At 39.6% G+C, this 27,374-nt stretch overlaps 1 protein-coding gene across 1 annotated transcript in view; it reads right to left on the minus strand.

The window, feature by feature from the left end:
• Positions 1-374: 374 nt before the first annotated feature.
• The window catches only part of ZBTB8A (zinc finger and BTB domain containing 8A), a 48,543-nt gene continuing 21,543 nt past the window's right edge, over positions 375-27,374 (minus strand). Inside the window, exons 3-5 of the mRNA XM_029228897.1 lie at positions 8,433-9,253; positions 5,615-5,784; positions 375-1,058 (exon numbers count right to left, since the gene is read on the minus strand). Coding sequence (XP_029084730.1) covers positions 726-1,058; positions 5,615-5,784; positions 8,433-9,252 — 1,323 coding nt within the window. The 5' untranslated portion in view covers position 9,253 and the 3' untranslated portion in view covers positions 375-725. The remainder of the gene's footprint in view (positions 1,059-5,614; positions 5,785-8,432; positions 9,254-27,374) is intronic.

Here is a 27,374-nt window from a genome sequence, read left to right on the forward strand (position 1 = left end):
ATCCTCAAAAAACTACCTTGACCATATTAGTTTCCTGCTTTAAGAAAGTGATGTCTGTATATAATCTCTGATCAGCTTCTATTTTAGAGTTTGTTCTTTTTAAACACTGACTACATAAGAGTAATTTTTAACTTAATGACAAAAGTTTCAAATATGAATGATTTCAAACAGTTTAGGTTTGTTTTCTGCCATAATTCTAAAATATTTAGGATATTGGGATAATGATAGGTCATTTTCAGTCTGAAGGTAATGGACTAATTAGTTTAGTCAGGTAGGGTGCCAGAGCCTTAAATGTGCTCTTACCTGGTTCCCTGTGAAAATTCAATAGTGGTAGTTTATATGTTTTTGAAACACCTTGAAATTATCTTATATACAGTTTGGTTGTGGTGAATTTATTTAAAATATTTTCTTTGAAAAAAGTTCACTAAGTAGATCTTCCAATATTAAAAAAAAAAGGTATCTCTGTAATAAAAGTAAGAGGATTAATTGTTCATCCATCATGCCAACTCAAGCTAGGTCTTTCTTTCCAGTGCAGCAACAGATTTTAGGGCAACAAAGTTCAGAATGGATACAATGGCCTGTTCAGAAAGCATGCAAGTGATATCAGGTCATTACTTTCAGGTCAGTCTGATAATTTGTTAACCAGACTCTGACCATGGAAAGAGAGAGTTATGGGAAGTCAATGTAAGTTGCAGACATGCCAGATCTGTTGGTTCACATCCCAGCTACCTGATGTTGGGCTTTATTTCCTTTTCTTCTTCTTCTTCACTATCATCAACCTGTTGTATGACCAGATCAGCAGACCCATCCTCTACAATCTCCACGTATGATCTATTCTCATCTTCACCCAAGTGCCACCTGGAATCCTTATCTCCATCTGATGGGGACATAAGATGCTGTTCGGCTTCCAAATCAATGGGGAGGCTGTCTATGCCAACTTCAGCAAGGCACTCATTACAGAGTCTGTAGCGCCTGGTTCCTTCCTGTACCACTTGACCTGTTAGATCAGTCACATGGCGTTTGCATTTTCTGCAGATCAGTTTGCATGCCTGGTGAATCTGTGTAGAGATTTAAATAGTGATAAAAAAAGATTTTTCAAAAGCAGAACAGTTTGATATTCTAAGTACCAATTCATAAATTTAAAATGTTCAAAGCCAAGCATTAGTATTAAATTAACATCTAGTTATTAGAAAAAAATCACAGGTTTTGGTGATAAATTAATGTCACAGAAATATTAAATACCAGCTTTCTCTAAATAATGTCTACTATGTTTTTATGATTAATATTATGTACTTAATAATTTCACATATCCCTTAATCCAATAATATTTTTATATCTGAGGTAACAAGGGACACATTCCCAGAATAATACAAAATTATTGCAGACACTTAATATCTGCCATATACTTTTCTAAGGACTTTACATATCTTTTTTTTTTTTTTTGGCGGTACGCGGGCCTCTCCCGTTGCGGAGCACAGGCTCTGGACACGCAGGCTCAGCGGCCATGGCTCACGAGCCTAGCCACTCTGCGGCATGTGGGATCTTCCCGGACCGGGGCACGAACCCATGTCCCCTGCATCGGCAGGTGGACTCTCAACCACTGCGCCACCAGGGAGGCCCAGGACTTTACATATCTTAATTCAGGGGAAAAAACTCATTTCATTTGAATACTAATATTTTGTTATTTCGCTAGAGAAAGAAAAAATATTGTCCCAAATTTAAATTTATCAAAAAATATTTTCAATGTAAGGATTATTGCCACTTTTATTAATGAAAGATCTAATAGAAAGAAGACTGGACTAGGAATTGGAAAGCCTGGGTTCTAGTCCTGCTTTTGTCATTTAATAACGATGTTATCTTGAAGCAAGTAACTTAAAACATTATAAACCTGCTTCCAGGGTGACTGTCAAAATATTTAACAACTGGTAAGGTATGGGCACCACCCAAACAGAATAGAAGCCTGACTATCAGAATGGACACTGGTTATAAACAACCACTACGGTGGTTCTGCTACATATCAGTCTATTATTATTCCTAACTGCTCCGTTATTACTAATAGGGATACAACTCAGGTTGTGTGGACCAAATGAGTTAATATGTGTGAAATGCTTTGGGAAGAAGTTGTAATTGATGAATAATTGTATATTATAGTTAGTAACTTTGTTCAATAGCTGTCAGAGCAATAGATTATAGATTCTAATCTAAAAATTATTACATATAATTAACTATATATGCTGAATTAATGTTTATGGCATATTCATTTAGATAATGTCAGAATGGTATGAAAGTGGGCCACCGAACACAAATAGTCAAAAAACCCAAGAGAACTAAAGCAGTCTGGTAAAATATCTAAGAAAATGTATGGGACTACCACTCAGTACAGTTATTATCTTCTGCTTAACCACTGACATATTAATCAGTAAATGTTGAAAGTACATAATTTGAGTGTACCTTTATTTCTCCTGAGATATAATCAGTATTACGGTTATCCTATGTGGCACTGTTTTTATTACAAAGTTCTGACACAGATTCATGTTCATCCCCCTCCAAATCCAATACAGTTATGAAGACAAAGAAATTAAGTGAAACACTGTAATGTTAAAACTGAAAATATCATCATGAACTCACTATTTTAAAAATATATACCTTCTAGCTCAAAAACAATCTAAAAAGGATACCCTAATAACAATGAGCACCCTGGGTGTCCAAATTTTGGTTTCTAATTTCATTCCCTGCTAAGAGGTACCAAAGCTCCTTTGAGAAATGGCTGATTCCAGTTTTGTGGCACGGGAAGTACAAGATGAGCCTAGGGCTCTTTTGGAGCCAGAGAACAAGAGCACTGAAAATTTAATGGAGTTGTGACAAAAGGACACAAGAGCCAGCTTCAAAGGTCCCCACTGCACAAATCTGAAATTTTGAGTATCAAAAAAATAATAATTGTTATGGATCCAAACATAATGAACCAATGAAAATTCATGAAAACATATGCTATTTAAAAAAACAAAGCCAGAAAAAACTCATATACCATTTGAGGCTACTATTAAATCACTCTTTACTTTGAAAATTGGTGGTTAAAGGGAAATAATTAAACATTTATCTTGCTTCTCCTGCAGGAACCCTATTTCAAAGTAACCAAATAGCCCCAGGTGATGAAGGAAAGCTTTACTTTATAGAATTCCAGCTAATAATATAGAAGGAAGGATAATATTAGTAAATCATTCCACAACTCCAAGTAAAATTAATAATTTGGACAGAGATTACCAATTGGTATTAATACTATTAAATGAATAGTTCATGGGAAAATGGATAGTCATATAATACCAAAATAGTTACACAGAGATTCCTTTCTAATTACAATGCAATGGTGGGATCATAGTATCATCACCCTAATCCAGTGATCAACTGTAACAACATGAATGATGGGCCCACCAGATACGATGTGTCTCCTAATGTGACACAATATGAAACATACAATTTTGTCTTTGATGAAGTATTTAACTTGAATCCATTAAGCCTCTAGATAAAACTTCTCGTTTTCGGAAAATGCAGGGGGTGATAAAAGAACAAGCTAAAGATGACACCATGCAGAAGCAAGCAGAGAAATCCAGAGGCAGGATATTTTGTAAAACAATTGGCTCAATATCTTCAGTAAGTCAATGTTATTTTTAAAAAGGTGGGGGGGTGGCAGGGGCGGGTAGGGAACTATGCTAGCTCAAAAACATATTTAAGGGATCTAACAATGAGATGAGTTCTGGATTGGATTCTGGCTTAGACACACCAGCTATAAGTGGTATTTTAGGAAACTATAGGTAAATTTGAACTGTGTAACACATAAAATTTTATTGAGATGGAAAGGTAGAGATTATTCACTAAAGAAAGCAGGTTACAGGGGCTTCCCTGGTGGCGCAGTGGTTAAGAATCCACCTGCTAATGGAGGCGACACAGGTTTGAGCCCTGGTCTGGGAAGACCGCACATACCGCGGAGCAACTGAGCCCGTGCGCCACAGCTACTGATCCTGCACTCTAGAGCCCACAAGCCACAACTACTGAGCCCGTGTGCCACAACTACTGAAGCCCGCACGCCTAGAACCCGTGCTCTACGACAAGAGAAGCCACCGCAGTGAGAAGTCCGTGCACCGCAAGGAAGAGTAGCCCCCGCTCGCCGCAACAAGAGAAAGCCCACGTGCACCAACGAAGACCCAGTGCAGCCAAAAATAAATGAATAAAATAAATAAATCTAAAAACAAAAAAAGAAAGCAGGTTACAAAATAGCATATACAGTATGATATCATTTTGGTTAAAAAAAATAAATGCACATGATAAAGTGTTAAGAATGGTAATATCTGGGTGGTAAAAATATGATATTTTTATTTTCTTATTCTTACGTCTATTTTCATAGTTTTTATAATGCATACTTATTGCTTTTGTAATAATAAAAGGTTATTTTAACTTTTAAATTAGCTTCAGAGATTAATGAAGGCAGAGATCTGTTTTGCTCCCTGCCATATACCTAGCTCTTAGAAAAGGGTCTGGCACATAGTAGGTGCTCAATATATATTTGTTGGATGAATCCCTAGAAAGCAATGCATCAAGTGACCAATACCCTTCCAAATTAAAAGGAGCTCGTATAAATGAAATAAAAGTATGGGTAATAGAACATCAATTTTGGAAAAAATTTTTGCTGCAAGATGAACAGCAGAGTAATTCCAATGTCACTACCAATGTCACCAGGGAAGTCCCATCACTACCTTATTAAACCACCAGAGCACTGAACAGAAAATTCCCTGAGATTTTTCTGACTGCTGACAGTCCAGTCCTTGATTGAGAGTCGCCCTATTGCCCATCTCACTCCATTCCTTCAGGAGACCAGAGAAACTGGAGAGACACTAGAAAGAGGCTGTAGTGGAGAGAGGTCAGAAACTAGACTGACAACCTACCAGACAAGGATTCAAGAATCACTAGCAGGTGCTTAATATCTGACGTGGTGATTCTGACACAGATATTTTAAAAGTTTTAAACATTTTAGAAGTTTACATTGTCTTTGGCTCTGAAAAACCGGGATATAAAAATAATAGATTTTAAGTGAATTGAAATGGATATTCAAAAGAATATCTTATTTCAAGGTTTCAGAGGAGAAAAAAAAACCTATTTTAAAAAATATGGGGCTTCCCTGGTGGCGCAGTGGTTAAGAATCTGCCTGCCAATGCAAGGGACAAGGGTTTGAGCACTGGCCTGGGAAGATCCCACATGCTGTGGAGCAGCTAAGCCCGTGCACCACAACTACTGAGCCTGTGCTCTAGAGCCCGTGCTCCACAACAAGAGAATCCATGACGATGAGAAGCGCGCACTGCAAAGAAGAGTAGCCCCCGCTCGCCGCAACTAGAGAAAGCCCATGTGCAGCAACGAAAGACCCAACACAGCCAAAAATAAAAAAACAAATAAATAAAATTTTAAAATATATAAAATTATGTGCAAAGTAAAACATTAAATTGGAAAAATTGTTTAATATTGCATAGTTGTGTGAAAAGATTTTCCTCAGTGAACTAGATTATCCTAGAACAGATAAATGCATGTATTTCCTAAAAAGTAAAATGATGAAAAACCATATACATACTGTTCGAAAATGGCTACTTAGATGGTCTAGCCGGCTAAATCTTTTCCCACAAGCTTGACAGGGATAGGGCCTTTCTCCTGTGTGACAACGAAGGTGGCGCTTGAGGTCTGCCTTCCGCTTCACCACATGTGTGCAGTACGGGCACTTGAACCTCATCCTGGGCAGGTCATCTGTCAAGAGACAGTTTGATTAAGTCACCGGAAAGTTCATAATCACCGTTCTGATAACATCAAGAATCCAAAAGGGGCTGGAGAGTCCAATCTCGGAAAGGTAGGCAACAAGGAGAAGGAAGAAATTTTATAAAGACTAGATTGTCAGTGTAATCCTACGTATAGAACCGTACCTTCAGGATTTGATATATTTACAAAGCCTGGGTAGATTTAGACTGTCCCACTCATCTTTTTATTTAATGGCGTAGAGTCACTAGATTTAAGTAAAGAAGTAGTACTACTAGATGTTAAAACTACAGACACAATCCAGGGTCTTTACGCTTTTAAGTAATTTGTTTTATTTACATGGGTTTATCACCCCCCCCCCCCCCCAACCCCCGCTCTTAACTTTTCTTTAAAAAAAATTTTTTAATCGTTCCACCTGGGCAGGAATCTGACTCGCAGGCATTCAGTCATAATCCCACAGATGGTAGCTTCACCCCATTGGCTCCGCAGCCAAGCACACACACCAGATGTCTGAACCCCCTTGCTCTTACTTTTCATACAGCTGTACTGCTTTTCTTTTAAAGGTTAAAAAGTGTCAAGGATCTTTAATCGTTTGTTTTAAAACTCACACATATTCAAAATGTTAGTTGTGGTTGGAGGCAAACCTCAATTTAACAGCAGTTAAGTTCAGCTGTTCATTATTGAAGTTAGATTTAAATAACCTAGAGTTACAAAAGTGCAAAGCCCAAGAAAGAATAACTTTGTTGCTGTTTTAAAATGCAACAGAGATTTCCCATTTTTGCTCTGTTATTTCTGTCTGCCTTGGTCAATGGTAGAGCGCCTCAGCATTTTCAGAAAGCTTTATAATATGATACAGTTTCATGTGTTTTCATGTTAGTATCCTACAGGAAAATGTGATTAGTAAAAATCAATCAGGTTGCCTATTACTTTTTTTTTTTTTTTTTTGCGGTACGCGGGCCGCTCACTGTTGTGGCCTCTACCATTGCGGAGCACAGGATCCGGACGCGCAGGCTCAGCGGCCATGGCTCACGTGCCCAGCCGCTCCGCTGCATGTGGGATCTTCCTGGACCGGGGCACGAACCCGCGTCCTCTGCATCGGCAGGCGGACTCTCAACCACTAGCGCCACCAGGGAAGCCCCGCCTATTACTTTTAAATATGTTATCTATAACCAAATTATTTTCAAATTTACACAACCAGGGAAATGTGAATATTGATTGGCTTTTAGTGATATTAAGGACTTGTTAATTTTGTTTAGGTATGATAATAATGGTATTGTAGTTTTTTTTCTAAGACTATATTTTAGGGACACATTCTGAAATACTTACACATGAAAACATATGATGTCTGAGATTTGCTTAAAAATGGGAGTGGTCGGGGGCAGAGGTACAGATGAAACGAGACTGGTCATGAGTGGGACTGGGTAACGGGTGCATGGCGGTTAATTAGACTACTCTACTTTTATATATACTTGGAATTTTTCTAAAATTAAAAAACTTAAATATATCAACTAAATCTTTTTTCTTTTTTTTAAACATCCTTATTGGAGTATAATTGTCATCTAAATCTTATATTCTGCAAGAGTTTAATTTTATCATAATTTTTCTTTAAATTCACATGTAAACTATTAAGCAAATTTGCTAACTGATTAATTGGTGGGGGAACTGGATGATATACATTTCTAATCTCTGTTCTCTACTTTGAAACTATCAGCCTCCAATAATATCTCTGATTTTACTACTGTCATAAAAATGAGATGCTTCATGGTGGTACAGAGATACAGTATCAATATTATATGTTGTATTAAGTTTTTTAAAAATTATGTATTTATATCTTAATAAAATCAGATTTAGTTTAATTTCTTTCCGATACTGGGTCTGTGAACCTTTACCAATATGTATAGTTGCTCTATTTAACTTTTCTGTATAAAAATACTGCTCCTGAGTGAATACTCAGAAAAAAAAGTAGGGCTTCGCTGGTGGCGCAGTGGTTGAGAGTCCGCCTGCCGATACAGGGGACACGGGTTCGTGCCCCGGTCCGGGAAGATCCCACATGCTGCGGAGCGGCTGGGCCCGTGAGCCATGGCCGCTAAGCCTGCGCGTCCGGAGCTTGTACTCCGCAATGGGAGAGGCCACAGCAGTGAGCTGCCCGCGTACCGCAAAAAAAAAAAAAAAAAGTAAACTATTTAAAGTGAAAATATGATATATAACTGAATATGATGTATAACTGTACAGCAAAGTGTGCTGTACACCTGAAACTAACACAACATTGTTAATCAACTATACTCCAATATAAAATTTTAAAAAATAAAGTGAAAATATGTGTATTAAGGATTGAACCATTTTACAAAAGAACTTTAAACATTTAACAATAATCTAATTGCCCACAGATAAGTAGGTTTCGAAATTCATGGGTTTCTGACCCTCAGAACTCTATTGTTTTGACTTCATTAAATTTATCCAGTATTATAATTTTTAAAATTTGTGTTTTATGCATAGATTTCATTAGAGAAGTATGACTTAAAAAAAAAAATCACTTGTTTCAACTGCCCATAACACCTAAAAGTAAGGGCATGTTGAGATAGGATTGATTTACATCAGAGTCTTGGAACCTGACTCAGGGGACTGATTCTCTTTCTGGGTACCTGGAAAACTTCTTGATGTGACATCAGATCCTTGACCATACTGATAGCCAACAGGAGTAGAGTCCATTTCCGCATCCATTTGTGCCTGTTCTTCAGATTGCGAAACGTGGCTGGAAGAATCAGATGTTCGTGCTTCTCGTTTGCTTGACTTATAATGAGCCATTTCAGAAGGCTGTGACAACCTCAAATGTTTGGATTTTTTAATGGAATCTTTCCTTTGTTCATGCTTGGCCAGAGGCTGTTGAGTATTCCTTTGGGAGGCTGGATGGTAATTATACTTACTCCAAGATTTCCCACTTATACCTGTTCCTTGATCTGGGCTTAGGTGAGAATGTGGAGAACTGCTTTCATCTTGCCAGCCACCGCTATAAAAAGAGGAGCGTTCTATACCATCAGAACTGGCATTTTTATCCGAAAGGCTGAAATAGCGATCCTTTTCTTTTTCACTAATGTCTAATGAAGATTTAATAAAGGTCTTACATACACCAATGACATCAGTCATCTGAAGGAAGCTAGCAGCGGACATCACTTCTATGACATTCTGACCTGTGAGAGAGAGCTTGCCGGAATAGACAAAGTCCAGGATAACTGTAAAAGTGTCAGGGGAGAAAGCCTGAAACGTTGCTGTGGTTGGCTGACTTGTCTCCTTTGAGTTCTGGGAAAGAAGCATTTTAAAGTAGCCGCTACTAGCAAATAATACATTTCGATGGGCTTTAAAGACCTTTCCTTCAACCAGAATACTGCAGTCACAAAATACATCCTGCCTGCGCTGCTCATTCAGTTGTTGCAGGAGGTGAGACTGATGAGAGGAGATCTCCATTCTAAAGAGGAAAAGAAACAGTGGTTACCAAAATCGGAGTAACACTGCTTCTCCGAGTCAAGTAAAATGACAGTCAGAAACCTCTGTCCTTTTTCCATTAAAAACACTTTCTCCTTAGAGAATATCGTCTCCAAGACACAGAAGATAATGGGTTTCAGGATATCATGTAAGACTCTACTCTTAGTTAGTTATTACATTTTTAGACAATTATTTGTTCAGTCACTGAACCTGATTGAGCATCTTCTATAAATCAGGCCTTCTGCTATATATGGTGAACTAAACAGGCTTGATTCTTGCCTCCATGTAGTTTTTAATCTAGCCGGGTACCAGCTTGAAACAAATACTCATATGAAGTTATAAATGACAAGTTAAGTGCTAAGACAGAAGGAGCGTGCTCTTAGTATAAAAAGGTGAACTAGTTTAGATTGGGATGGAGAGGGTTAGGGAATACCTCTCCAAGAAGTCACATTTAAGCTGAGACCTCAAAGGCGACTAGGAATTAGCCAGGTGAAGAATGAAGGGAGAAGATTTCTGATTCCAGCAAAATGGTGGTCTAGAAAGTGCTGAAACTTTGCTGTCACAAATCTCTAGAGATGCTGGCTAAAATACTGCCAAAGCTTTAAACTGTATGGCTGAGCTGCTGGGGCAGCAACATGGGCTCCGGTTTTTATCAGTAACAGAAATTGGAACTCTCTAAGGATTCAACCGTAATGAAAAAGGACTAGTAAACTTTGCCCTGAAGTCCAGGGAAAAGGCAAAGAAAGTTTGTCTTTGCAGGGCCTTAGTTGGGAAGAAAAAACTCCCTAGGTGAGATATCAAACCCAAGGTTGTGCTTTGTGAGGTTCTGGAGTCCAAATTTATTTTACCTGCTTGGTGTGGGAAACCTCAAACTGAAAAATTACCATGAGAATTAGTCCTGGGCTGGTGTTGTCTGTGGGGACACCTTGCAGAAGCAAATGCCAAACTGCTCAGGAGGGAAGCTCTCAGAACCCAGGCCAGGTGGGAAATAAGCTCTGCTTAAACCGAACTCAGTCATTCCCGTCTCTGTACAGAGTGGACCATTTCCAATATTGTACCACCATGATGTCTAATATGGCCTATCTTAAAAACTCCCCTTGATTTCACATCTATTTCTGGCTACTACGCCATTTCTCTGCTCCCTTTACACAGAGTTCATTGAAAGAGTTTTTTGTCTTGGTTTTTTCATTTGCTATCTTCACTTCTCCCATTCTAATCAGGTTTCCATCCCCATCCATCAAAACCCACTTTTTGAAAGATCATTAGTAACCTGCATGTTGTCAAATCCAATGGTCACTTCTTTGTCCTCATTTTACTGACACAGTGGATCACTCTTTTCATCCTTTCAAACACTTGTTGCACTTACTTGGCTGCCAGGACACCACTCCTTCATGGTTCTTCTACTGCTCACTCCTCAGTCTCCTCTCCTGGCTCTTCCTTGTCTAATCTCTAAGTGCTTTGGGATTCAGAACATGCTACCCCTCAAGATGGCACCTTGGCATATTGAGTATTTTGAACTGAAGGAGTCTGAGTAAACAGCAGAATCAGGAAGGTCACTCTGACACCCCCTCCCTTTTCCACTGCAACAGATCACAAAACCCTCAGGTGAGAGGTGTCCACCCTACACCCAGAGGAAAGGAGCCTCCTTATCTCAGAAGACAAAGGGACGCTGAGAAGACTCTGAACAAACAGGCTTTGCTGGGTGTGCCCCAGTTTTCTAACCTTACCTCTTACTCCTTATTCTACCACATTCTTCCACGACTCTCCACTCTTCACCAAGCCTAGCATAAAAATACTCAGGTCTGTCTCTTCGGGCCTTCATTTCCTTATGCAGCCTTCTGTGTCATGTAAAATTTATATTGAGTAAATTTGTATGCATTTCTCCTGCTAATCTGTTAGTTTGATTTTCAGACACAGCCCGGAAGAAGGTCAAGGAAAATTTTTTCTCCCCTACAGCTGGAATGTCGCAGGCCTCAGGGCTCAGACCTCTCCTCTACTTATATCATTCCCTAGGTGAGCCCATCCAGTCTCATAGCTTTAAATACCATTTTACATATCTAGCCCCTGACCTCTTCCCTGAACCTCAGACTCAAATTATCTGTTTATCTGCATCTCCACTTAGATGTTTTAATAGGCACCCTGAGCTCGACAGATCCCAAACCACTCTTCATTCATCCTCATCTTAAACCTGCCTTTCCTATAGTCTTATCCATCTCAGGAAATGGTAACTCCATTCCACTTATTTAGACCAAAAACACGAAGAGTCATCTTTGACTGTGTGTTGTCAGCTTTACCTTCAAAACAAATCCAAAATCCTACCACTTCTGTGCTACTGCTGTTACCACTTCACTCTATCACCTATTATCAACAGCCTCCTAATTAGTCTCCTTGCAACTTGAGTCTAGTCTGAATACAGCAGCCATGGTGACGCTTCTGAAACACGAGTGAAATCATGTTACCCCTCTGCACAAAACCCTCCAAAGAAAGGTTCCCCACCCAACCCCAAAGTTCTTCTCATGACCTACACCATCTGCATCCTGCCCCTCCTGGTACCTGTCTGCCCGCATCCCTTCTGCTCTACCCCTCACACACTGCATCCCAGCTCCAAAGACCTCTGCTTGTTCCCAAACATTCAAGGCATGTTCCTGTCATGCAGCCTTGTACTTGCTATGCCTTCTGCTTGGAAATGCTTCCTCCAGATATACACATAGCTCACATTCTCACATTTTCTAGGACTCTGCTCAAATGTCACCTTATCCTTTACCATTTCCTTTACCATTAGCCAGGTGAAGAATGAAGGGAGAAGATTTCTTCTCCCATTACCGTTCTTTTTTAAAAAATTAATTAATTAAATTAATTTAAATAAAGGCTTTCCTTTACCATTCTTTTTACTTTTTTTTTTTTTTTTTCCGGTACGCGGGCCTCTCACTGTTGTGGCCTCTCCTGTTGCAGAGCACAGGCTCTGGACGCGCAGGCTCAGCGGCCATGGCTCACGGGCCCAGCCGCTCCGCGGCACGTGGGATCCTCCCGGACCGGGGCACGAACCCATGTCCCCTGCATCGGCAGGCGGACTCCCAACCACTGCGCCACCAGGGAAGCCCTACCATTCTTTTTAAATTAATTAATTAGTTAATTTTTGGCTGCGTTGGGTCTTCGTTGCTGTGCGCGGGCTTTCTCTAGTTGAGGCAAGCAGGGGCTACTCTTCGTTGCAGTGCGCAGGCTTACTGTGGTGGCTTCTCTTGTTGTGGAGCACGGGCTCTAGAGCGCAGGCTCAGTAGTTGTGGTGCACGCGCTTAGTTGCTCCGTGGCATGTGCGATCTTCCCAGACCAGGGCTCAAACCTGTGTCCCCTGCATTGGCAGGTGGATTCTTAACCACTGCACCACCAGGGAAGCCCCCTTTACCATTCCATGTAAGCACCTCCTCCCACTCTCTGTCCCCTTTCTCGTTTACTCTTTGTTTTCTCCTACTAGAATTTAAGGTCCAAGAGAGCAGAGTTTGCCTGTTTTGTTTACTTATATATTCCCAGCTCCTTGAACAGCACTTGAGCAAACAACAGCTGCTCAATCAATGCTGTTGAATGAATGAGTCAAAAATATTAAAAGACACAAGGCAATTGTTCTTTATAAAGAAGAATCAGCAGGCATAACAAGCAGGGAATTAGTACCACAAGAATTTGAGAAAAATAGTACAAAAATATAATAGGCTATTAAATAAGTATGTTTAAAATGATCAAAGATAAAAGGTGATGTAGACTAGCACATAGTTATGAGCACAGACACTAGAACCAGGTAGCCTGATTGGAATTCTAGTGCTATCACTTAACTAGCTGTGTGAACCTGGGCAATGTATTTAACCTTTGCATTGCTGTTTCCTTATCTGTAAAGTGGAACCAAAAATAGCACTTATTTCATAGGATTATTGTGAGGATTGAATGAGTTGATGTACATATACCACTCAAAACAGTGTTTGGCATGTAGTAAGTACTTCACAAATTTTAGCTATTCTCCTTTTATTTTATTATTATTATCCATAAGAAAAGGAACAAAAAAGAAGAGGTAGGTTTGAAGAGGAATCAAATGAACTTAATATATGAAAAATATAAGTAATGAAATTAAAACACCTCATGCTGCAAGATGAGTGCCCCATCTGCAGTCTCATGTCCATATTCCTGGCAGGAAGAAGACAAAAAGACAAAAGGCAATTACCAGCCCAGCCTATCTTCTTTTTTATCAGGAAAAAAAAAAAATAGTTCTTCCAGATGCCACATCCAGGGGACTGACACTTGCAACTCAATGGCCAGAATCATGTCACCTACTTTTTAGGTGTGCACTCCCACTAATGGTATATATTAATTTCTACTTCTCAATTTTTGCCAACACTTAATATTATCAGATTTTTAAATTTTGCCAACCTTATGGATATGCAATGGTATGCTATTGCTTTTATTTGTATGGACTGAACAACTTTTAATGTTTGTTGACCATGATTAAGTGAATTTCCTTGCTCATTACAATGTTGTCAAGTAACACTGAATAACAGCTAACCACAAAAACAATGTTATACAATAGTATTTATTTAGCTTAGTGCCTTTGGGTTGGATGGGGCAGCTTGTCTAAAGTGGCTGTGTTATTACATGGTCTTACATCTTCCTCCTGGGACTAGTAGGCTAGCCCGGACAATTTCCTCTCACAACAGTGGCTGAAGTATAAAAGACCAAGTGGAAATACATGAGGTCTCTTAAGGCTTAGGCTTGTAACTGCCACACTGTCACATATTCTAATAGACCAAAGCAAATCACATGGCCAAAAGGGAGAAATATCCTCTGGTCTGTTAGTGAGAAGAACTGCAAAGTCATACAACAAAGTGTGTGAATGTTGGTAGGGGGTGATGAACTGGGGCCAATAATGCTATCTACACCATATCCTTTCTTATTTGTAAAACTGGATTATCTTTTTCTTATTGATTTATAGGTATCCTTTATATATCTAACATACTAATCCTTTATCAGTTACATGCCTTGCAGATATCTTCTCTCATCTGTGGTTTGTCTTTTTAGCTCCATTAAAGGTAGTTTTCATTAAAAAGCAGCTTTCAGTTTTAATACAGTCAACTTATCAATCAAAGTGTTTTCTCTATCTTGTTTAAGAAATCACTATCTCAAGGACATAAAGATATTTTTTAGAGTTCTGTTTTTCACTTTTAGGGCTTTAATCTACTATTGATTTTGCATATGGTATTCTAATTTTTTTTCATATAGATAATCTTTCTGGCACTGTTTATTGAACAGCAAATCCTTTCCCCACTAAACTGTAATGCTACCTCTGTTATTCATCTAGTTTCCATAAATTCATGGATCTATTTCTGAGCTGTCTGATGCCACAACTAAGAGTTCACATGCTGCAACTAAAGATCCCGCACACCGCAACGAAGATCCTGTGTGCCGCAGCTAAGACCCGGTGCAGCCAAAATAAATAAATAAATATTTTTTAAAAATTCTGATTGTCTCTTTGTTCTTCTATATAAAAATTAGGATAAGCTTATCAAGTTTCACTTAAAAATATCCTATAGGGATTTTTTTTCTGGAATTGAATTTATAGTTTATGGGAGAACTCACATCTTTATAATATTGAGTCTTATCATCCATGAATATGGTATAATTCGCCACTCAGGTCTTCTTTCATATTCTTCAGTTATGTTTCCTTATTTTCTTTAAGATCTTGCATGTTTTTTGTTAGATTTATTTCTGTTGCTTATAGGTTTTATTGCTATAGTGAATGGGATAGCAGGCTTTGTCAGCTGAATGGAAATGCTGCTAAAATTTTACCATTAAGAATGATATTTAGGGACTTCCCTGGTGGCGCAGTTGTTAAGAATCCGCCTGCCAATGGAGGGGACATGGATTCAATCCCTGGTCCAGGAAGATCCCACATGCTGCACAGCAACTAAGCCCATGCGCCACAACTACTGAGCCTGTGTGCCACAACTACTGAAGCCCGCATGCCTAGAGCCTGTGCTCCACAACAAGAGAAGCTACCACAGTGAGAAGCCTGTGCACCACAACGAAGAGTAGCCCCCACTCGCCGCAACTAAAGAAAGCCCATGCGCAGCAACGAAGACCCAATGTGGCCAAAAATAAATAAATAAATAAAAATTAATTAATTTTTAAAAAGATTTATTTATTTATTTTTGGCCGCGTCGGGTCTTCATTGTGGCACTTGGGATCTTCGCTGAGGCATGCGGGCTCTTCGTCGTGATGCGTGGGCTTCTCTCTAGTTGCCGCATACAGGCTTCTCCCTAATTGTTGTGTGTGGGTTTTCTCTCTCTAGTTGTGTTGCGCGGGCTCCAAGGCGCGTGGGCTCTGTAGTTTGCGGCACGCGGGCTCTCTCGTTGAGGCACGTGACTTCAGTAGTTGTGACATGAGGGCTTAGTTGCCTTGTGGCATGTAGGATCTTAGTTCCCTGACCAGGGATGGAACCCCCGTGCCCTACATTGTAAGGCAGATTCTTTGCCACTGGACCACCAGGGAAGTCCTGAAGCTGTAGCTATTTAAAAGCTGTTACTCTAATTGTTTCAGTGGACGCTTTTGTTTACCAGTCTGTTATGTAATTTCCCTTCTGTTTATTCATTATTCTATTCCTACTACTCCCCCTGCTCACTCAGTACCTTTTTCTGGTAATAACTCCTCAACTTTTCTTAAGAGGATCACCCCTTCACTTCTTTGGTTCTTATGGTTTGGGAGATATTGACTCAACTCATCACTCCAGAGGTCAACTTGTGACCTAGACCTGGCAAATCAGAGCACTGCATTCCCATGGCCAGTTACTGGTCTGGGCATGGACACGTCAAACAAGGCCAGAAAAAGAGGTTCAATCAAAACAAATCTTAGCATTTTTTATTGGAGCGACCAGAAAAGAAGACCACTCTTATGAGGATGTGAGCCTGGAGCTATAGTAGATTTTCTGCCACCATGAGGAGAGAGCCGACATGAGAAAGGACCAACACTGAGGAAAGCAGAGCAAAGAAACAGAAAGGCCAGATCCTATCAACATCATTTTACCCTAGACCAGAGGTGTTTGGGCTGTGCAGCATGGCATTTGGGACCTTAGTTCCCCGACCAGGAAGAACCTGCATCCCCTGCATTGGAAGTGTGGAGTCTTAACCGCTGGACCGCCAGGGAAGTCCCGGTCATTCATTTCTATAAAGGGTCAGATAGGAAATATTTTAGGGCTTGTGGGTGTGAGAATGTGATTTACAATAAATATATATTTTGGAGTTTGTCCAGGGTTCCTGGGTCACAGCTCCCCAAACCCTTGGAGTTTCCTAAGCAGTAAGAGCAACAGGAACATCTTTTGTTATAATATTTGGTCTTTTGTCCTCAGTTCCTGAAATCGCATCAGAGCCATAAAGGTGAAATGGACATCTTGTTATTATGAAAAGCCCCTTTCAACCATAACTGAGTTTATGTTAATAAGGTGACTTTCAGAAGTCCCCTAAAGATCGGAGGAAGTTGCCAGGGAAACCAATCAGTGGATTAGATTAATTAGATTAGAGGGTTGGAACTTACAGTCTCACCTCATGACCTCTGGAGAGAGAGGCTGGAGGTTGAATCAATCACCAATGGCCAATGATTTAATCAATTGTGCCTATGTAATGAAGCCTCCATAAAAACCCAAAAAAGACAGGGTTCTGAGCTTCCAGGCTGGTGAAAGAGAACTCATCCACTTGCCAGCCCTAAACTCCACAGGGACAGAAGCTCCTGGATGCAGCATCTTGCCCTATGTATCTCTTCATCCAGCTGTTGATTCATGTCCTTTAATACACTTTGTAATGAACCAGTAGTCTAGTAAGTAAACTGGTTTCCTAAGTTCTGTAAAAGCCACTCCAGCAAATCAATCAAGGAGGGGGTCCTGGGAACCTTTATAACCAGTTGGTCAGACGCACAGGTAACAACCTGACTTGTGACTGGCATCTGAAGTGGAGGCAGTCTTGTGGGATTGAGCTCTTAACCTATGGAATCTGATGCTATCTCCAGGTAGATAGTACCAGAATTGAGTTGAGTTAGTGTTGGGAGAATTGCTTGGTTTGGGGAAAAAAACCACACATTGTAGTGGGCCATAGATCTCTCTCACAACTACTCAACTTCACCACTGTATTGCTCAAGTCAGAGCACAAAAGCATCTAGACAATATGAGAAGGAATGGGCATGGTTGTGTTCCAGTAAACCTTTATCTGCAAAAACAGACACAGGCTCCTTTTGCTAACCCCAGCCCTAGACCCAGTCATGGCTTAGGCTATATCTATCCTTGGACTTCTCAGTTATTTGAGCCAATAAATGTCCTTTTCCTTCAGCCAATTTGAGTTGGCTTTCCTTTTAACTTGTAACCAAAGAATCCCAATTTATGTTATATCTGAATATTCTGAATTCTTTGGTAACTTTCATCTAACTATTAGTGCAACTTTTGTTTAAAATCCATTCTTAATCTGGAAAGGAATCAAAGTTGGCTTCACAGAGGAAAGATTAATTGATGTCCAAGTCATTGCCAGTTCTTTTTCAGACATAAAAGTGTTACATAAACACAAATTCTATTCTTAAAAGATTTAATAGAAAGTTAATTCCTTGGGGGGGGAAACAGATTTTCTTTTTCAGTTTAAGTTTCAATAAGAATTTGCTTTCCAGGCAATTTGTAGACATTTGAAGTGAGCATCAGTATTGTTAAGAGTTGCAAACTGCAGTCACTTTGTACAAATTTAAACAGGCTCCTTGCTGAGAGTTGATAGGGAGTGGGGGGATGTTAACAGTGAAAGGAAAGTGGAAAATTTCTTCTCCTGACTGCAGAGACTTGAGCACTGCCTTTGACAAGCAGAAGAAACAACAGAGGACCTCTGAAAAGGCTGAGAGCTGTGGGGAATGACTTCAGCAACGGACGGTGTCAAAGGGCAGTCACACAACTCTTCCCTAAAGTGAAATACCCCAAGTTGGCAGCTGAATTCCTAGTGCTATATACTCTTGAAAATATAATTTCAAGATAGGATTGAGAGTGAGTTCCAGGGGCTTAATGAAAAGACTCCAATAAATAAAAGGGAAAAGGCAGTTCATACACACACACACACACACACACATACACACACACACACACACACACACACACACATCTAGGTAACACACATATGGCAGGGAGGAGAAAGAGAACAATCAAGGATGACTCCAAGCTTTATGGCCTGAGTACTGGCAGAAGGGACTTGCCATTTGTTGAAATGGGAAGGACTGGGAGAGAAACAGGTTGTAGGGGCTGGTATCTGGAGCTCAATTTTGGACATATTAAGTTTAACATCTCCTGTTATTTATCTAATAAGAAATAAAGAGTGGGCAGCTGGATATATGAGTAGCGTTAAGGAAATAGGTCCAGGCTGGGGATATAAAATTGGGAATCGTCAGCATATAGACGGTATTTACAGTCATGAGATTAGATGTGATTACCAAAGAAGGAGGCTACATAGAACAGAGGCAAGTCCTTGGCACTCCAACATTTAGAGAACAGAGAGATGAAGAGGACCAAGAAAAGATACCTGAGACGAAAGCCAGAAAGATAGAAAGAAACATCCTGGAGGTGAAGAAAGTGTTTCAGGGAAGAAGGGGCGATCAACTCTGTTAGTTTGGGTAAGATGAGGACTGAGAGTTGACCACTGGGATTTATCAGTGGTGTGTGTGTGTGTGTTAGGGTGGGTTTAAGGGAGAATGGAATGAGAGAAACAAGCACACACAACTCTTTTCAAAGAGTTTTGCTTTAAGGGAAAGAGAATAAGGGAGGAAACTGGGGTCAAGGCTGAAGAAGAATCTGAATATTTTAGAAAGAAAAAAAAATAACTGAAGAAATAAACTTCCAGATGAAGCAGGAAGGGGTTGAGAACACATTAAAATGGTTACTATTAGAAAGGATTAGTGAGGGGTGGGAGAAGAGGGTACCCTCTCTGCAACAGGAAGAGAGAGTGAAAAAATGTACAGATATCTAAGAGAAGGAGGTGACAAGGGAGCTCATTACAGATGCCGTTGATCCCTAAAGTATCACTATTTACGAAAATGATGAGGATGGGGGAAATGTGGTAGAATTACAGTAGTTAAATGTAAAAATGTATAGCTGATTTTTAATCTACTCTGATTTATACTTTTCACTCAAATCACAAGATTAAAGTATCATAACATAAGCTGAGCTTAAACCATAGTAGATACTCAATAAATATTCAGTGGATTTGTACTGGTGAAACTGTTTCATTGCTAGACTATAGCAATTGACAGGCAGGAGAAGTTGCCATTTTTCCTTAACCTACCCATCTATGGATGAATAAGTTTGTTTTTTGCTCTTGTCAGGAAGCAGGGCTTTCATAACTAAGGCAACGGATTTTGGTTTCCGTACTGATCATTTTTACCTCTTCCTTACCTATTTAAGCCAAACAACTGTCCTTTTGTATTCTGCTCTGTTCTGATGGGTAGCGTCTGGGGCTGAGAGTCTGCAACTTCATGACCCAGGATCTTTCATCAGTTAACTTTCTATAGGATATGCTAAATGGGTCATAATGGATATCAGAAGACCAGGGGAAGAGAGAAATTTCCAGCTTCTAGCTCTCACAGTGGCTGGTGTTTGCTGTAATAGTAGCAGGATGGGAGGATTCTGGACAGCAGCTCAGGCAGATGCAGAATCTTTTTGGTGGTTCCAATTCTGATCGAGGTGGCAACTCTTCAGCAGATCTAACACTGTGTCCCCAAAGGTCCAGCAAGCAGTATATGCTTGTGGGCTCAGCTTTAAGGGCTGGTGAACTCTAAGCCCTTGTGATTAGCAGCTTGTCGCCTCTGAGTATCATTTCCTTCTTTCTTTTTGTTCCTCTAGACCCCATCCTCATTTGTGCTCTTCTAGGCCTTCCCACACCCTTGTATTGGGTTGGCCAAAAAGTTCATTTGGGTTTTTCCGTAACATGTTATGGAAAATAATTTCGTGTATTATATTATCTCTGTCTGGAATATCTAGAATGACTCCCATTTTCTGGATAGGACTATATAATCTTGGCGACAGAAAAGGTTCCAGGAAATAGACCCTCTAAGCTTGAACAGAGTGATGGCCTTACTGCCAATGGAAAATGGAGATGTAGTAGCACTATGATTACCTACCTACCTTATCACCTGTGTTTGCTTAGGATAAAGTCCTATTGAAGGCAGTGCTTTGGGAGACGAAGTGTAATTGCTGCCTTTCCTCAGCTCATACATATGGTTCCAAAGTCCCTACAACAAGTTGACTGAGGAAGAAAAAGTTAAGGCCGATTTAGAGATGGTTTGGCACAATATGCCGGCATCAGCTGGAAGTGGATAGTTGAAACATCACAAATCCCATCAGGAGTGTCCCTGAAAGATTCTGGGAAAGAAAATCTCCCCAGTGAGCATCTGGTTGTCCACTCTGCATAGAGAAAGAGATAGACACAGGTATAGATTTTACCCTGATTCATGGACAGTAGCTAACAAGTTGGCCAAAGAGTTAAGGATTTAGAAAGAACCAGACAGAAGAACTGGTGAGCAAAAGGCATGGGGCGAAGAGGCAGGTGGAAATACCTCTTGGAATGGCCACAGGGTAAGAGACGTTAGTGTCTCACGTGAATGCTTAATAAAGGGTACCCATTGCAGAGGAGGCTCTCAGAAATCAGGTAGACAAGATGATCTGTTCTGTGGATGTCAGGCAGCCTCCTTCCCTAGCCACCATGAAGCTTGCTGTATACTCCACCACCCAGAAGCAGCTTGCCTGATAAAATGGTGGAATAACCAACTGAATATTCCATTATGGCCCCATAAGAGAGATGATACCCTGAGAGATCGGGGTGCTATCCAAATGGATGTGGTATATAATTTTTGCCACTGACCAATATAGATGCTATTATTTCCATAACTAGAATACTCACTTCTAGAAATCAAGGGATGAAAGTGGCAGTGCCTCCTTTCACTTTTACCTCTAACAGCCCACTTACAGAATTCTTGCTTTCTGTCCCTACAGAGATCTTATCTCTCAAAATAGGAATGTTGCCACCAGGGAAACAGTGCACGCTTCCACTAAATTTGATCATGACTGACCTAAAAGAAGAATGAACGTCACCCATTTTGGGGAAACGATGATGGTGTCATTGTTTGTATGAAGGATAGTTGCATACTGGAAAGCAGACTCGTGAACTTGTTCAGAATTTTAAATATGGGAAGAGTGGTATATGTGGATGCCATGTAGCCAAAGAGGGTGGACTATATTGGTCATTTACCTGTTGTCTCTCAGTTCAACACCTGCCATGCTCTACTCTACTCTCTACTGATGTAACTGGAATTCTGCAAATGACATTTCCCAGGCTTCCATCCTTGCAGCTGGCTTCCTGTTAGAGTCTATCAGTAGGAGGCGCCAACAGGAGATCAGTAAAAGGAAAAATGTTTCCTGCTTTGGGCAGTGAAAACGCAGCAATTTCTGGTGGCTGCTGGCTGTTGGCATAGCGGCAGCAGGAGCAGGTGATTCTGGACTCCAGTAGACTTTCCAGCCTTTGGACTTCCCCTCTCTGATAGAAGTGGTACCTCTCCGGCAGATCTAGAACGACTGTGACAGCAACTCCAACTGCACAGCAGCCAGCACAGACTTGAGAGCTCCAGCTCAGGGGCACAGCAGCTTCTGATCTATGATTGGAATTCTTTTTTGCTGTTGTTTTTAAATATTTATTTATTTAATTTATTTTGGCTGCTCCAGGTCTTAGCTGCGGTACGCAGACTTCTTAGTTGCAGCATGCGGACTCTTAGTTGCAGCATGCATGCGGGATCTAGTTCCCTGACCAGCGATCGAACCTGGGCCCCCTGCATTGGGAGCGTAGAGTCTCACCCACTGGACCACCAGGGAAGTCCCCATGACTGAAGTTCTTCTAGCTCCCCTGGCCCCTTTTTTTTTCCTTTTGCTATTCCAGCCCTTTTTAAACTTTTGGAAGCAATTTCATATATTAAATTTCTTCTCTTTGAAATACCCAGAGTGGTTTCTGTTTCCCTGAGGAGACCCTGACTGATAACATTTCTAGTCCCTGAAAGAGATAAATCTAAAAAAAGATCTATCCTGAGACTTGCCCTTCTGGACAAATGATATAATCTTCCTTCTCAGCTTCTCTCTTAACTTGTACTTCTTACAAACAACCATAGTCAATAGAAACTGCATTTATTTTGTTGTTGTTATTGTTGGTGCATTGTTTTTTGTCATTAACTTATTTAAGCAAAATTTTAAGCACTCACCAAAGTAAAGAAGATAATATAGAGAATACTTGTGTATTTATTACCCAGCTTAAACACTGATCGATTTTGCTAATTTTGTGTCTTGTATCTGCCTCCATTTTCCACCCAGAATATTTTAAAATAAAATCACAGGCATCAAACCATTTCACCCACAATATTTCCTGTGTACTTTTTACACGAGCCTCCTTCCATTTCTGTAATTACAGTTGGACCTCTGTTATCCTTTGCCTGCACAGGACCCCTTTCTCTTCCTCAGCATAGGATTCTTCTTTTTCTTTTGGGAACTGCCTTCCAAAATTTGGTGATGCTGTTCATCCCTTTGCCTCCCTGACTCCATAGACATATGAACTACACTTGTCAGTCTGAGTGTGTTATGGAAGCTAGAGAATAAAGGTCTCACTACGCAAGGGCATGGGCCTTAAGGATCGCATGAACCTAGAACTGCAAAAAGTTACCCTCAACAACTGGGAAAGCCCACCTAAGAACTATGCTAACACAGAAGAAAACTAGATAGAACTGTTTCAGAGAGAGTCCTGATGATATTATTTTAATACCTGAATCCAGCTGTGCGTAAAACCAATGCTCCTTCTGGATTTTTAGTTATGTGAGCCAATAAATTTCCTTTTCTGCTTAAATTTAAGTTGGATTTCTATCATGTGTGACCAAGAGTCATTTATTACTAATTTGTAACACTCTCCAAGCCTGCAGCGATAGCCCATTCAAGAATACTCTATTTAGCAGGGAGAACATATTTCTATAAATGGGAACGTTAATAGAATCAGTGCCATTAAGGTCATCATATCACTAAAGCATAGTTTCTGGTGTTGCTATTTTGCAGTTATTTTTTCCCTTCATATTCCCTGAAATCCTGGTATGCCTCCAGGCAAAGTTTCTTCCAACTTTGTTCATTCAGATAGTTGTGAGTCATTTCTTCTCAGGCTACAGTAATTCCTATGATAGCTTTCATGATGTCAGAAGTCTTCCACCAATCTCTAATTAACAGCTGATCAGTTTTTTAAAAGTGTTTCCCTGGTTTGAACCACTGTAAAGTATCAATTTTAACATCCAAAGTAGTATTTTTGTTTAGTACTCTTACGGTAACTTTAGCTTTAACACTTGTGATAAGTTATTACGGGTCAAAATCATTCGGCAGAACATGAAATAATGACAGAAAGTGAGACTGTGGCATAGAAACACAAATAGATTAGTGAGGGCTCTCAAACTCAGGAACATACCATCTGCTAAATCAGCTCTCTTTAGTGCTAACTGTATTCACTGGCTGAGCGGTTATTTTTTAAATGCATTAACCACAATTCAGTACTGTATCAAATTTATAAATATGAACATATACAGAGATGAAAAGCACTATAATAAATTAGTGCTCAAGAAGTTACGTCTATAATGAAATTTCTTTCGTGTTTAAAATAATCTAGGTTCTAGCTAATAGTAGGCTTTGAAATCCCAAACTTCCTAGAAATTATTTCATAAAAAAGACTAAAAAAGCAGTTGGCTAGAGACTGGGGCCTTCACATTCTCATTATAGGCCCAAAGATCCAGCTTTTGCTGAATCCTTATATGCCCAAGTCTCTGGAATACAGACAAACCAGGGATACTATGCTAACAGAGGTAGAATATACTCAAGGTTATATCATACAATTGCCGAAACAGGACATCTGGGAATATTGCTAAAGAAGCATGAAATCAATACCCAATCTTTTACTATCATATCCTATCAGTTAAAATCTAATAATTCCTCTATTCTAATCTGAAGCACAGTAGTAGGTCATGACTTTACAATTTTTTGCTATTATAAATAATGCTGCAATGAGTACCTTTGCACACAGATCCTTGAGCACTTGTGAAATAATTTGATTCCTAGAAGAGTACAGACAGATTACCTTCCCAAAACACTATATCAATTTAAATCTTTACCAACATGAAATGACAGTGCCCTTTTCCCCCAACACTTTCATTAACTGTGGATATTATCTCTTTAAAATGCTTCTCTTCTACCCTTAAGGAAAAATACCAGGGAAATATCAATACTATTATTTAACATTGTCCTGGAATTACGAGCCAATGAATTAGGCAATATAATTAAAATATGAATATTGGAAAAGATGAAATGGTTATTGTTATTGCAGATATTATATATCTTTAAATGCAAAAGTAAAATTAGAAAACTATTTTCTAAAGTAAAATTCTGGGCTTCCCTGGTGGCACAGTGGTTAAGAATCGCCTGCCAGTGCAGGGGATATGGGTTCAAGCCCTGGTCCGGGAAGATCCCACATGCTGTGGAGAAACTAAGCCCTTGCGCCACAACTACTGAGCCTGTGCTCTAGAGCCCGTGAGCCACAACTACTGAGCCCACGAGCCACAACTACTGAAGCCCCCGTGCCAAGAGCTTGTGCTCTGCAACAAGAGAAGCCCCCACGATGAGAAGCCCGTGCACCACAATGAAGAGTAGCCCCCGCTCTCCGCAACTAGAGAAAGCCCATGCACAGCAACGAAGACCCAATGCAGCCAAAAATAAATAAATAAAAATTAAAAAAATAAAATAAAATAAAGTAAAATTCTTGGGCTTTTGTCATGTTGAAGTAACTGGTACTAGACTTTGCCTTCTGCTATAAACAATTAGAAAACTGGACAAAATACATGAAAAAATTGTCTTCGGACAATGAAAACAGGGCAAGTGAGACTGTGATCTCCAAGAAAAGGAAACAAATGAGGCAGCCTATTATCACTTTGGCTTTCTGGATTTTGATACAGGGAGGGGAAATCAAACTGGATTGAATAGACAGAGGTGGTGTTCAAGAAGGCCGAGGCGCCTGGCAGTTGTGGGGCAAAGTACCAGAGAGAGGCAACTACACAGGCAAAGAGATCAATAAATCTGCACAGGAGTATTCTAGAGTCTGTGCTGAACACTAATCTACAAATGTGTAAGGTTAAACTACAAGAGTTCAGCTGAAAAACAATTGGGGAACTGTGAGCAGAAAAATTCCCAGAGCTCACCCAGGGTTAAGAGACAATTAAGTTTTGACAGTCAGGATAAAGATTCTTCACTGAACACCTAGGGCATTTACTAGAGACCCCAGAAGAGAAACACCTTAGTAGAAGGACTAACCTAACTCAACAGTAAAGATGACTCTAGAACTGCCCCAAAGTTCAAAAACAAGCTTCAAAATCATCAAGCTGATTCATCTGCAACTTAACTAATATATAAACCAAAATTCAAAAGTCTTTGAAGGAAAACAACAAAATTCAGATACTCAAAAACATATAATTACAATGTTCCCCATTCCATCAAAAATCACTAGACATGTGAAAAAGCAAAAAAAGTCACCTTAAAATCAGAAGAAAAACTGGTCAATGGAAACAGATCCAGGAATGAAAGAGATACTAGACTTAGTAAACAAGGATGTAAAAAAGAGTTAATATACTTAATAAAATTTTATATTTAAAAATTTTATATTTAAGTTTAATTTAAAATTTGAAGAAAAACATGACTATATTGAGAGAAAGACAAGATATAAAAATAATCAAAAAACTCTAGAAACAAATACAATATCTGAAATTAAAAATTCGGGAGATGGGCTTAGTGGCAGATATTATAAACTGCACAAGAATAATCCATGAATGTGAAGACACAGCAATGGAAATTATCCCAACTAAAGTTTTTTAAAAGAACTCGGGCTTCCCTGGTGGCGCAGTGGTTGCGAGTCCGCCCGCCGATGCAGGGGACATGGGTTCGTGCCCCGGTCCGGAAAGATCCCACATGCCGCAGAGCGGCTAGGCCCGTGAGCCATGGCCACTGAGCCTGCACGTCCGGAGCCTGTGCTCTGCAACGGGAGAGGCCACAACAGTGAGAGGCCCGCATACCGCAAAAAAAAAAAAAAACTGACAAAAAATAAACAGAGCCTTTGTGACATGTTAAACAATATCAAATTGGTCTAATATATTTGTAATTGACGTTCCAGAAAAGGTGGGGACAGAAAAAATATTTGAAGCAAAGAGGAGAAACATAAATATACAGTTATAAGGTCCTTACACTATACATCAGAGGTTGACAAACCTTTTCTGTAAAAGGTCAGATAGTAAATATTTTAGGCTTTGCAGGCTGGTAGTCTTTGTTGCAACTACTCAACTCTGCCACTGTAGCATAAAAATATGCCATAAACAATACGTAAGTGAATGGCTGTGATTGTGTTCCAATAAAACTTTACTTACAAAAGCAGGGAGTAATCCCCATTTGGCCTGAAGTCTGTAGTCTGCTAACCTGTGCTATATATGAAGTGGTACAATATGTGATAATAATAAGGGAAAATGCATACTACAAGACTTGGAGCAACCGTTAAATATAAAACAAAGAAATTAAGCTAATAAGCCAACAGTGGGGATAAAATAGAATACTGAAAATTACTTAATATTCTTTTATTGAGGCAGGAAAAAAGGGGAAGAGGAACAACAGAGATGGCATAAATAGAAAACAAATAGCAAGACGGTACACTTAAATCCAACTATATTGATAATTATATCAATGAAAATATTCTGAACTGCATTTAAAAAGGAGATTGTCAGACTGGATAAAACTGATGACTCAAATATATGCTGTCTACAAGAAACACACTTTAAACTTAAAGATACAAATGTTAAAGTAAATAAAGGTAAAAAAGCATATGATTAACTGTAAGAGAGCTGGAGTGGTTATATTAATATCAGACAAATCAGGCTCAAGACAATACCAGAGCTAAAAAGATATTTTATAATGATAAAAGGATTAATTCATTAAGAAAATATAACAACGATAAATGTGTACA

This window comes from Monodon monoceros, unplaced genomic scaffold (assembly GCF_005190385.1).
Source record: "Monodon monoceros isolate NGI ecotype Baffin Bay Population unplaced genomic scaffold, NGI_Narwhal_1 Super_Scaffold_18, whole genome shotgun sequence".
Classification (NCBI taxonomy): domain Eukaryota; kingdom Metazoa; phylum Chordata; class Mammalia; order Artiodactyla; family Monodontidae; genus Monodon; species Monodon monoceros.